Here is a 13260-nt window from a genome sequence, read left to right as displayed (position 1 = left end):
AGAGTAGTGTGTTTCACTATTTTGGGTGTTGGTACAATTTAGAGAGCTGAAAGAGCATTTCTAAGCACTCCATAAGCATATACCAGTAAATAAATACCACTATAAGTCTGCAACAAAGAAACCATGATCCCATTCTCATCTCTGTTTCTCTCTCTCTTTATCTACACAAATTTCATTTGCTGAATTCATTGCAAATTTTAGGGTTGTGATTTTAGAAAGAGGCAAAAAAATTTGTGGGGTTTTTGAATACAATGCGGCAACTATGGAGGTTGAAGCTCTGTTGGGATTATCTGGGTCAAAAATGCGATTTTGCTGCCTTGATCACTATGCAGGTCTCTCTTTTCATTTCGAATTCTGAAATTTTTCACATTTTCTGGGTTTGCATAATGTTTTTTCTGGGTATTTTGTATTGGTCTTACATACATAGATTATATACTTTCTGGGTAATTCCCCGATTTTAGATTTCATACTTTTATTGGGTTAATTCCCAGCATTTGTGGCCCTTATTAACTGTTTGATTATAATTTTTTTCAAGTTTTTTTTTTTTTTGAGCATTAAAGCGTTTTTAGTAATATTGCATCCATAAATTAATGAAGGGTTTCTGATTTTTGATAATTTATTAATCTTCAATTTGGCCCATAAGAATTGGATATAGATAATTGATTACACTTGTTGTTCAGCTTGATAATGGTGGATTGTAAAAATTATGAACATCCCCAAATGCCCAGTTTAGCACCTCATGTCTACAGAAATGTTCAACCCTTGTTTACGAGAGAAGGAAATTAGGAACTGAATTGAATTGAACTAAATTGAACTGAAATTAAGTTGAACAGAACAGGTCCTTAATATGAATGGTGCAGATTTTATCACATTAATTACCCTGCCACAAACTTTTTGTTGATTGATTATGGATACTTTCATAAGTATACCCCCATTAAAGGGTAAATTAATGATAAGATAAGGCTATAGATGAACACTTATGCTTGTGAATTTGTGATTTAACTGAATGGTTGAATGTTGTACTGCCGAATTTGGTAAATTATATCCCTTTGGTTGGATTACATGTAAATTGACTAAATTCCATGTTTGGCATCCCAGTAAATGTCACTTAATAAACCAATTGAAATTTTCACAGTTTTATTTTTTGATTGAAATAGTGGTTCCTCTTATGTCTTCTGCATCATGATGCAGAAACGTAATGCAGGTCAACTTTTGCGTGGAGATGTCTTAAACACTTATTTAAAGAATGCAGTCGCTGAGAAGATGACTTTTTTCTGTCAGAGCAAGGGTTCAGAGATGGAGCCCACTATTTCTGCTAACGAGACTCTCTTTGTTCGGAAACTCCCTTATCTGAATGCAAGGTAATAGTCTTTGATTGTCTTCAGTGAAATTTCCTTTTCTATTGTTTGATCCTTATGCCATTCTTGGGTGAGAACATTGTTATAGTTTACAGTTTTTTGTGTTTTAGCAAGAGATTTCTTCTGTTATTCAACTTTAGTTTCAGATTACTGTGGCATTCTCAAATTCGACTTGTATAGGTGTCCTGTATAAATTTTATTGTTCCCTATTTTTTTCAAGGTGTTTAAAAGATCTCTTTATTTACTCTTATAGAGTTTCTAAGTACAAATTGCTGTTGAAGCAATTGAATGCAGTCTAAATTGAAATTCCATTTCCAGGGTACGGGGAAATCCACAGAATATACATGTGGGTGATGTAGTTGTTTTAAAGGATCCTTTGAACTCAAATAACTATGTGGTGAGAAGACTGGCTGCTGTCAGCGGATATGAAATGGTCTCCAATAACAAGGACGATGAGCCTTTTGTTTTAAAAGATGGGCAGTGCTGGGTCCTTTCTGACAACAAAAATCTGAAGCCAGAGGTAAACACTAACCTGTGGAAGCATATTTTATCCCTTTGTATTTTGTCACTCCAGTCCTTTACTTTGTGCAAGTATTCTCTTTTTGGTGAGACATAAAACGCCGCTATAGGCAACTGCAAGCACGATGCTAATGATGCATAATTGCATATCCTTTGACATGACCGCATTGTATACATGTTGGAACTATTACTTGTGCTAGCTACTCGCTTGGACTGTGCGCTTTGACCTATATTCACTAAATCATTGTTTCTGTGGGAAGGAATTATAGGTGAGAGTCCCTGACCACACTGCACCCCACCCCCCCGTGCATATGTGTGTAATGTTTGCTTCTTTATTTGGGTGGGGAGTAGAGAAGATGACACTGGCTTTTGAATAACAAAGTTAGAAGTTCCATTGGGAAGAACAATAGCCATTAACAACGTTTCTCCCATAGTAGTACTTCCTTCATTGGCTCCTATATTCGCTTTCATTTTGCCTTCTTTTTTTTTTTTTTTTTTTTTTTTTTTTTTTTTTTTTTTTTTTTTTTTTGCAGGGGTGTGGGGTTGGGGAGATGACATTGGGTATTGAACAACAACATGAGACATCTCCTTTAAGAAATGTAGCGGGCTACTGGATAGCCATTAACAAACTATGTTACTTCCATAGTCTTATTGTAGCATCCACTTCATTGGGTTTTATTCTGTTAATTTTTGTGAGCAGACATGTTTGTCTACTTAGTCCACCAAGTTCAATGCATTGGTTGAACTCTTTGTCCTCCCTCACTCAGATTTGTTTTCTCAATTTAGTAGATTGCTTAAAACGACTTGCAAGTATTCTATGAATAGCGACACATATTTGTTTTCCTTTATCAAAAATAACAAAATAAAAATTGAATAGGATTGCGCTGTGCTCGTCAAGGTTTTACTGAAAACCGACAGTTAGATTTTGATCATTCACATCGTTGCCAAACATGCGGTACAGACTTCTCCTTTGATCTGCAAAATTTGAGTTTCATCTTAAAGACTTGAAAATTTGAAATCTATCCAAAAACTAATCCCCTTTTTCGGTTTCTACAAAATTTGCCCTTGAACAGTTTTGATTTATGCTTCATCAAGTCTACATACTGCCCATCTGCATTATTAATTAATAAAGTCTTTGTTTTTGTATAGTACTCCCTTCGTCCCCGAAAGAACGACCCATTTGGGTTGATTTCGCGAGTATTAAGAAAGTTAAATAAAAAGAATTAAAAGTATATTGGAAAGATAAATTTACATGGAGTTTGTAAAAAAGTAGAGAGAGAAAGTAATAAAAGTACATCGAGAAACAAAATTTTATATGGGGAAGCTAATTTTGCACAAATATTATTGCAAATTGGTGGGGATTTTAATGCAAATGGGTCATTCTTTTTGGGACTAAAATTAGGCCAAATGGGTCGTTCTTTCGGGAACAGAGGTCGTATAAGAGTACAAATGAAAGAGAACGATTGAAACTCTGAAGCTCACCTTGTAATCCCTCCTAATTTTTCAATGTCCTTAAGAGGATATTGAGAAATGAGTCCATAATAATATCCTTTCATGATTAAAAAAAAATAAAAAAAATAAAAAAATAAAAAATTATAGCATGAATGTGCCACCGCTGTAATATTAAGCAGCGAACATTGAACATCCATTTCATTACAATTTTTACAAATACCACCAATAAATGCATGAGAAAGCTTACCAGTTTGTCAATACTAATGAAAGTCACCTCAAAATCTTTTTAGCCTTAAAAAATATCTATAATAATCTTCCTTTTGTCAAGAGCCTCCCATTTTTCTCTGAGTCTTGGCTTCAAACTGTCTGTAATTTGGCTTGCAGCCCTGCTAGCTTGAACACACTGATGATGCCATTAGCTGTTATTACAAACTTCAGTATTGACCAATCCTTGCTGTGTTTGTCACTCTTTGTCAACTTTAGTGCTTCTTGGGTTTCTGAGGTCATATCCAAGTTAGCAGTATAGCCGATCTATAACGGAATTACTTTGTGCTGTATTTAGCTCTGCAGCTCTGCTCAGAGAGTTAGTCATATTTTGAAAGCAACTGTTAGTGTCCTGCATGCAAAATGTGTGTCCAGTCTGATTCAACTTTTAACTTACACAAGGGATTATTGGCTTATTTTCGTATCAAATTTTGGGGTGAGGATTTGTTTGGAACATTGTGTCTTTGCAGGAAAGTAATGATAGTCGTACATACGGACCAATCTCCATAAATAACATTGTGGGTAGAGTCATCTACAGGTTTCAAACTGCCAAAGTTCACAATGTTGTGGTGAACAGGTAAGCCTCTCAACTGGCTTAGTTGCTTCCACCCTTCAAAGACAAGCACCAGAAGCTGACTATTTGCTTTCTTTCTCTCTCTCTCCTAAATCTTGCAGTGCGTACAGTTTGCAGAATGACCGTTCAGTCCTCTTCGTAGAACTAGATCCTGCTGAAGTGCAACTCAATAATGATAAAAATAGTAAGGACTCTCAAACATGAGAGTACTAGATACAGAACTACAGGTATTTGTTATTATATGCCCGTCATAATTTCCTTTCACCATTCCCCAACTCTCTTATGCCCTTTTGTTTCTTTAGGTTTGCAGCATAAGGAGTTCATCTGACTTTGACGAGATAGGGATGATACAAAGGCAGCTAGAGTAAACGACTCCGATTTAACTGAATGTTTTAGCAGCGAGATTCAGTTTAGTATTAGTTTTAGCATCTTTAAGCATTGGCTGCTGATCTGGTTGTTTAAATTTCAGCTTTAGCAAAGACACATTGGCTACAATGACATCATAACCAAATGTGCATAGTGGTAGATGCGAAAATTTCATCATGGCCCGTTATTCAGGTGATTATAGGCTATCTCGAGTGGTTTAATACAGAGTATATGTAATTAGATTTATTAAATAAAGCAATGAGGTGGTTTATCAAAAGTTAGAGATTTCATTTTATTTATATCTAGTTTGATTCAATTGGCAAGTTTGACATTTGATAATGGACTCTCTATACTTGTCTCATTCACCCTTCTTTAACTTGTTCATATTTTGTAGCAAAAAATTGTACTTTATATAGCAACATAGGCTGAGGATTGGTGGCGAGAAAACAGGGAGAGTATTTATCGAGAGTTTATTCCTGCACCACCAAATAGTGTAAAACCATCATCTCGTACTTCATTGCCAACGGCTGCCACTTTAGGTCTACCGCCACCCAATGAAGAAGTTTGCAATGCCAACAATGCAGCCCCTTCAGGAATATAACATGTTCGTAAATCTCTTGTTTGATGTCATCGAAGTCGGGTAGCGTTGTAGAAAATTATCTTAGGTAGATGAGAATTGGAGTATGTATTTGAAGAAATTTTGGTCCAGAAACACTTTACTACTCCGTAGACCGTAGTAGCCAAGCATTCTTTTATTCAATTTGAACCTTAGAGTTTACAAGTAGATATCTTGTATTCCTCTCATGTATTTCGTATGTTGGTTATATTTATAGTTGTACAAACGGTGAGAATATTTCAGAAGTAATAAAATCATTAGGTTACAATTTTCATCTTTTATTGATGAACCACTTGCCCGTTCACTTGTGAATTTTTGTTTGAAATTTGTTTCTGTCTTCGTCTACTCATATTTTGTTTTTGTAAGTTTTGGATGAATAAATTATTGAAAGAAAACTGGATGGGCCGAAAGTAAGTGTGCGATAATAAAGTTGTGGTCCACTTGGTATAGAGCAATTTTGCTTTAAGGGACACCCTTTTGTGAAAAGTAGAGCAAATAAATAGGGACAAAGAGAGTATACGTTTGGACAACCTTTACCGCCAATATAAACTTCATAGTATTGCTAATTTTATCGATCAATAGATACTATAGCTATCTATGTACTAGCTAGTTGAGCTACAATTCCCTAATTTCCCTAATTTTGAAAATTCTACTTCATTTTGTAGAATTAGAAATATTGAAAAAGGTTAAACTAAAAAAGCCTTGATGATCTTTAATTTTTAAAATAGTACAAAATTTGGGTGTGGCAAGTTTGTGCGTCTTAATATCATGAGTACTCGGTATACATTGGTGTCACATGATTCACCTCGACGTAGGACCTATTGACCTATTGTGGTTGTAGAGGTATACACATTACTGGATCGAGATGTCATATTCCATGGCCGGTTATTGAGATGTGCAAACAGTCAAAATAGCACAGCTAAGTTGAACATTTGTACACTCATGAATGAAAACTTTTTATTTTGCCAAAAAATACAATTTTTTTTAGACAAATTTACAACGTTAACCCAACTTATTAATTAAAAATGTCGAATTCGCCCATTTGCAAAATATGAGGTGTTTCGCAATTTGGGTGTTGGTGTACATTATAGAGCGGAAAGAGCATTTTGTTATGCACTGCTTATAGCTGAAAGAGTACATACCACTTATACCAGTACCGGTGCAAGGTCTGCAACAACAAAACCATGATCTCATTCTCATTTCTCTTTCTCTTTATATACTCTACACAAATTTCATTTCTCAACTGCATATTTAGGGCTATTCATGGAGTGATTTAGAAAGAAAAATAGGCCAAATTTGTGGGTTTTTGGAATAGAATGTGGCCAATAGTATATAGGTTTTGGAGCCTCAAGTTTGGTTTGGAGTATCTGGGTCAAAAATGCCGTTTTGCTGCCTTGGTTACTATGCAGGTCTCTCTTTCTCTTTTTTTTTTTTATGAAATTTTGAATTTTTGAACAATTTTGTATTTTCTGGGTTTGCATAATTTTATATTACATGTTTTTTTTCTGGTTAGTTTGTCTTGGAGTTACATTTTATATTATTTACTTTTCTGGGTTGATTTCCATATTTTATATTGCATACTTTTATTGGGTTAATTCCCAGAATTTGTGGCCTTTTTTAAACTGTATGATTATAATTTTTTTGGGATTTTTGTGACATGAAGTTATGATTGAAAGCATTTTTAGTAGTATTGCTTCCAGATTAATTCAGGGTTTCTGATTTTAGATACTTTAATCTTCAATTTGTCCCATAAATATTTAGAATATAGATGATGTTAAAGATAAAAGTAGTCATTTTGGTGGATTGATTAACTTCTTGTTCAGCTGGATTATGGTGGATTTTAAACTTATGAACATCCCCAAATACCCAGTTTAGCACCTCATTTCTAAAGAAATGTTAATTTTCTAAATAACTCTTGACTTATTATATGCTTGAACAGTTGAAAGGTATTATCAGTGACACAGCGATGCATAATTTGTTTCTTAATACGGTTGGTACAGATTTTATCGTGTTGATTACCCTCCCATGAATTTTCGTTGATTGATTAGAGATACAAAAGTATTCACCCATAAATTAATGATAACATATGGCCATAGATGAACACTTTTTTAAAGATGCTTGTGATTTAACTGAATGATTGAATGTCGTACTGCTGAATTTGGATAATCATATCTCTTTGGTTGGACTACATGTAAATTCCATGTTTGGCATCCCCAGTAAATGTCACTTAATAAACCAATTGAGATTTTCACACTTAATTTGATTGAAGTAGTGATTCTTCTTATGTCTTCTGCATCATGATGCAGAAACGTAATGCAAGTCAACTTTTGCGTGGAGATGTCTTAAACACTTTATTGAAGCATGCAGTTGTTGAGAAAATGAGTTTTTTATGTCAGAGCAAGGGTTCAGAAATGGAGCCTACTTTTTCTGCTAACGAGACTCTCTTTGTTCGGAAACTCCTGTATCCGAATGCTAGGTAATAGCCTTTGATTTTCTTTTCTATTGTTTGATTGTTGTGCCTTTCTTGCTTAGATGAGAACATTGTTATAGTTTACAGTCATACGTGTTTTAGCAAGACCTTTTCTATAAGGCATAGAGACGTCTTTTGATACTGTGACGTTCTCAATTTGGACTTGTATAGGTGTCCTCTATAAATTTACTATTCTCTCTTTCTTAAGGTGTTAAAAAGACATCTCTTTCCTTACTCTTATAGAGTTTCTAATTGCAAATTGATGTCGAAGCGGTTGCATGCAGTCTAAATTGAAATTTCATTTTCAGGTTTTGGGGCAATCAAATTTACGTGGGTGATGTAGTTGTTATAAAGGATCCTTTGAATACAAATGATTATGTGGTTAGTAGATGATAGGCGTGTCGCGTACCTAACAAAAATAAACCTAACTAGACCACTACTATGTAGACGGGCAAACAAGGGTCGGATCCCAAGAGACTATGGTTCAACTAATTAAATAGACTCAAGCAATTACTAAGCAAGTAACCAAATAAAATAAGTAAGAATCAATATCTAAAAAACTAATTAAAACGATTAAATCTAAACAATATGACAATTCAATGCTAAAAACATCCAAGATCAAGCTTCACCACGAATACAATTAATGCAATAGTCGTTCTACCCCTAACACATAATTCAATTGATTAATGAGGAAAAGTAATCCATGAATAATACCAATGGTCTCTCCCGAGTTATCAATGGCTTCTCTAATCACAATCAAGCCTACTTCCGTGGAATCATGTAAATTAAAGACCTTAAGCACATTACTCTAACTTCCTAATCATCCATTCAACTACTCCCGTGATAAACTTCAAACCCTTAATTGATTTATTCAAATCCGTCAAAACCCAACTCCCGTTGTGATTAAAACAATGGATTAATAACAATACCAATTATCCCTAATCTAGTATTGGCATAAGCATAATCAATTAAGCATATCAATTACAATTATTATTAGAGAATTTAAAGAATTAATTCATGCATTAATCATATTCGGGATCCGCTAGATCTTGGAATAAAGAAACTACTCACACATATTAACAAAAGCAAAAACAATATTCAATGAAGAAAACATGATTAATAAGCAATTAAAAGTAAAGGAAGAAATAAAGATGAATATCAATTGCTTGAATGAAGAAAAGTACCAATTCTTGATAAACAAAGATCAAAACTTGAAAGTGCAAATTAATCTAGATCTAGAGAGAATATTAGGGTTCTAATGAAGGTTTTAAAGCTAGAAAATAATAACTAAGTATGTTTTAGTCGGGGTTTACAAAGGGTATTTATATCCCTTAGTTAAGAAATCCCGAAAAAATAGGAAAACGGGGTCTTCGACACTCCGCCCGGTCGGGCGCGACAGACAAACTCGCCCAAATGCTTCTTCACGTAGCCTCCTCGTGTAGTACCTCATCTGCCCGGGCTGCCCGGGCAATGCTGCCCGGTCCGGGCGGACATAAATTGAACTCTTCATACTTTCTCTCTTGTGGATTCTCTTCTTTCCTTCTTCGCCCTGGCTGCCAGGGCAATGAGGGCGGACACGGGTAAAATTCTCCTCCATCTTAATAAGCTTTCGTGGCTATCCAAAACAAGTCCAAATCATCCGGAAATCTTCATATGCCTACAAAATCAATCAAATAGACCAAGCCACACTAGAGAGGAGGATATTAGCGAGAAATAGCTCCGTAGAGCTTAGAAATCATACGAACATAGCTATAAAATGAGGGTAAAATATGGTATAGAATGTGTACATCAGTAGACTGGCTGCTGTCAGCGGAAATGAAATGATCTCCACTAACAAGGATGATGAGTCTTTTGTTTTAAAAGATGGGCAGTGCTGGGTCCTTTCTGACAACAAAAATCTGAAGCCAGAGGTAAACACTAACCTGTGGAAGCATATTTTATCCCTTTGTAAATTTTTTCACTCCAGTCCTTTACTTTATGCTAGTATTCTCTTATTGGTGAGACATAAAATGCCGCTAGAGGCAAATGCAAGCACAATGCTAATGATGCATAATTGCATATCCTTTGACATGACCACATTGTATGCATGTTGGAACTATTGCTTGTGCTAGCTACTCGTTCGGACTGTGCACTTTGACCTTTTTCACAGAATCATTGTTTCTGTGGGAAGGAATTATAAGTGAGAGTCCCTGACCGCACTGCCACACCCCCCCCCCCCCACAAAAAAAAAAAAAAAAACTTCCTTCATTGGCTCCTATATTTGCTTTTATTTTTGCCCATTTTTTTGCAGGGGTGGGTGGTTGGGGAGATGACATTGGGTTTTGAACAACAAGATTAGACATCTCTTTTAAGAACAGTAGCGAGCTACTGGATAGCCATTAACAAACTATGTTTACTTCCATAGTTTTATTGTACCATCCACTTCATTGGCTTTTATTCTATGACTTTTTGTGAGCAGACATGTTTTTGTCCATAAAGTTCAATTCATTTGTTGGACTTTTTGTCCTCCCTCACTCAGATTTGTTTTTTCAATTTAGTAGATTTCTTAAAACGACTTCCAATTTTACTTCCAAATAAAAACAACTTGCAAGTATTCTGTCATGAATAGCAACACAAATTTGTTTTCCTTTATAAAAAATAACAATATAAAAATAGAATAAGGATTGCACTGTGCTCATCAAGGCTTCACTGAAGACTGACAGTAGAGATTTTGATCATGCACATAAGCTCCCAAACATGCGTTACAGTCCTTACAGACTTCTCCTTCGAGGTCATTCCAAGTTGTAGCAGTTTAGCTGATCTATAACTGAATTACTTTGTGCTGTATATAGCTATGCACAGAAAGTTGGTCATATTTTGACAGCAACTGTTAGTGTCCTACTTGCAAAGTGTGTGTCCAGTCTGATTCAACTTTTATACTCACACTTGGATTATATTCTTATCAAACTTTGGGATGAGGATCGACATTTTTGTTTCGAACATTGTGTCTTTGCAGGAAAGTAATGATAGTCGTACATACGGACCAATCTCCATAACAAACATTGTGGGTAGAGCCATCTACAGGTTTCGAACAGCTGAAAATCACAATGTTGTGGTGAACAGGTAAGCCTCTCAAGTCTGAACTGGCTTAGTTGCTTCCACTTTTCAAAGACAAGCACCAGAATCTGACTATTTACTCCCTCCATGAATCTTGCAGTACAGACAGTTTGCAGGATGATGCTTCAGTCCTCTTCGTAGAGCTAGATCCTGCTGAAGTGCAACTCAATGATGATAAAAATAGTAAGGGCTCTCAAACATGAGAGTGCTAGATACAGAACTACAGGTATTTGCTATTATATTCCCGTCATAATTTCCTTTCACCATTCCCCAACTCTCTTATGCCCTTTTGTTTCTTTAGGTTTGCAGCATAAGGAGTTCACCTGACTTTATCAAGATTGGGATGATACAAAGGCAGCTAGAGTAAACGACTCCGATTTAACTGAATGTTTTAGCAGCAAGATTCAGTTTAGTACGAGTATTAGTTATGTGTGGTTTTAGTTTTAGGTGCTGAATTAGCTGTTTAAGTATCAACTCTTTGACAAAGTCACATTTGCAACAATGACATAATAGCCAAATGTGTATTCTGGTAGATGCGAAAATTTTATGGCCCATTATTCAGGTGATTTGTAGGCTATCTTGCCATTCATTTGGAGAGTGGTTTAATACGGAGTATATGTAATTAGATTCATTAAATTATTAAGGCGGTTTATTAAAAGTTTGAGAGTTTCAATTTATTTACTATACTTCGTATCTAGTTTGGTATAATTGGCAAGTTTGACATTTGATAATGGACACTCAAGCTCAAGCTTAAACAGCAAATGCTAAAGATTAGGTTCCACTTCACCTTTAAAAAAAAATTAAAAAAAAATACTATATGAAGTACGAGTGTATTTCAATCTTTCATGTTCAAAATGAGTTTCTATCAAGTCCAATTTGTTTAATTATGTCTAATGGAATCCAACAAATTTCATTAAGTTATACGAAGTAATTAATTAGGTTATAAGTTCCAAAAAAGTCTAAAAAAAGGCGGGAAATTTTTAACCAAGAAATGACAAGTGTCATTCCAGGTTTCGTCTTTAGTATAGGTTTATAAATAGATAGATAAGTATTATTTTTTTTTTTTTGAGGGCAAGCGAGCTAATGCATTTATTAATCAAGGGACAAAGTGTCCGAGAGTACATAAGGGACATCCATTTCAGGGCAATGGTTAATCCATACTTGTTCGACACCGAACGTCATTAGCTTAGCAAAGTGATGGGCTACATTATTCCCATCCCTTTTGACATGAGACCAAGAAAAAGACTTAAAAACACAACTACTCGACACGATATCCTCCAAAACAGTATCAAAATCGGTGAAGAAAACTGCAGCCTTCGAGAGCCTATTGATCAGCACTTGACAATCTGATTCGAGGACCACCTCGTCCACCCCAAAGCGCTGAGCAAGCTTCATGGCCAGCAGCAAGGCTCTTCCTTCCGCTATTTCCGGTGGCCACCAAGCTCTAACTCTCCTAGTTGCTGAAAACAGAACCTTGCCTTCATGGTTACGAGCAACAACGCCCATTCCCACCCACCCTTCATCACACAGCGACGCATCTGCATTAACCTTCACCACCCCTAGAGGAGGAGCCATCCACTTACTCGAGCTGGGACAAGACTTGCGTTTAGGGACTGCATACACCTTCTTGCTGTAAGCACCATGTTCATCAGCTAGTCTACGGACTCGGGCAATCAAAATGTCATTTGGTGTCGCAAGGTCAGAATGCACCTTGTTATTTCTTTCAGTCCATATTACCCAAGCAAGGTAAGCTGCCTTCTGTCTAACTCTATCGCCAAGCTGACTCCATCTAACCAACATATCACACACCCCCTCATCCTCTCTCGGTCTTGCTGCACCACAACCACACTCATCCCATAACTCACACACACGGTCACAGAAAAATAGAGCATGGAAAGCAGATTCTTCGCCAATGCCACACCATGGACATAGGGGTTAATCAATTATATGCCGAGAGAAAAGCAGCAGCTTTGTTGGGAGCGTGGAGGTGCACATCCTCCATAGAAAATGTCTCACCTTCGGTGATGCTTCAAAGCCCCAAATCTCCACCCAAGCTTGGTGAAATAAATCAAAATCACAACCCTTACCAAGCATATACGAGGTCTTTGTTGAGTATTGCCCGTCTTTTGAAAAAGCCCAAGTGATTTTGAAAAAGGAATCGAAAGGATGCATTTCCTATCTCTTTCATTAAAATTGGCAGCAATGAGATCTTCTCTTCACTCCATTTTTCCAAAATCCACCAGATCACTCACTTGACTCAACTCCTCAATTTCGGGTGATGTAATAAAACGCCTTTGTTCATCCGCTACCCAAGGATCTCTCCAAATATTGACACTTGTTCCACTACCAAGTCTCCAAATAATACCTTCCTTGACGATAGCTTTTGCATTACCAAGTCTCCAAATAGATAAGTATTCTGTATTAAGTAACATGGAATTAACTCGTTAATAAATAATAATACGTACCGACACACAACCTATTAACCTAACAACTCCGACCGGTGTACCAAATATGCAGATATCCATTTGGATTTTGGAAGCCCTCC

At 36.1% G+C, this 13260-nt stretch overlaps 1 protein-coding gene across 3 annotated transcripts; it reads left to right on the top strand.

Annotated features, from left to right (window-relative positions):
- Positions 1–49: 49 nt before the first annotated feature.
- On the top strand, positions 50–5473 carry LOC110689425 (mitochondrial inner membrane protease subunit 1-like). Of its 3 annotated transcripts, XR_002504908.1 has the most exons (7): positions 58–332; positions 1192–1361; positions 1677–1878; positions 4064–4170; positions 4269–4394; positions 4470–4725; positions 4928–5473. XR_002504908.1 is itself a non-coding variant. In XM_021866217.1 (6 exons), exons 1-5 carry the CDS (start codon positions 263–265, stop codon positions 4369–4371), a joined length of 639 nt encoding a protein of 212 aa, XP_021721909.1. In that variant the 5' UTR covers positions 50–262; the 3' UTR covers positions 4372–4394; positions 4470–4828. The 3 variants fall into 3 exon arrangements, 2 of the variants coding, with proteins under 2 accessions (XP_021721909.1, XP_021721907.1); XM_021866217.1 differs by lacking the exon at positions 4928–5473 and having other exon boundaries at positions 50–332; positions 1205–1361; positions 4470–4828; XM_021866215.1 differs by lacking the exon at positions 4928–5473 and having other exon boundaries at positions 4470–4828.
- Positions 5474–13260: the final 7787 nt, after the last annotated feature.

This window comes from Chenopodium quinoa, unplaced genomic scaffold, assembly GCF_001683475.1.
Source record: "Chenopodium quinoa cultivar QQ74 unplaced genomic scaffold, ASM168347v1, whole genome shotgun sequence".
Taxonomy (NCBI): domain Eukaryota; kingdom Viridiplantae; phylum Streptophyta; class Magnoliopsida; order Caryophyllales; family Amaranthaceae; genus Chenopodium; species Chenopodium quinoa.
The sequence above is the reverse complement of the archived record's forward strand: the minus strand, read 5'-3'. Positions and strand labels throughout refer to the sequence as shown.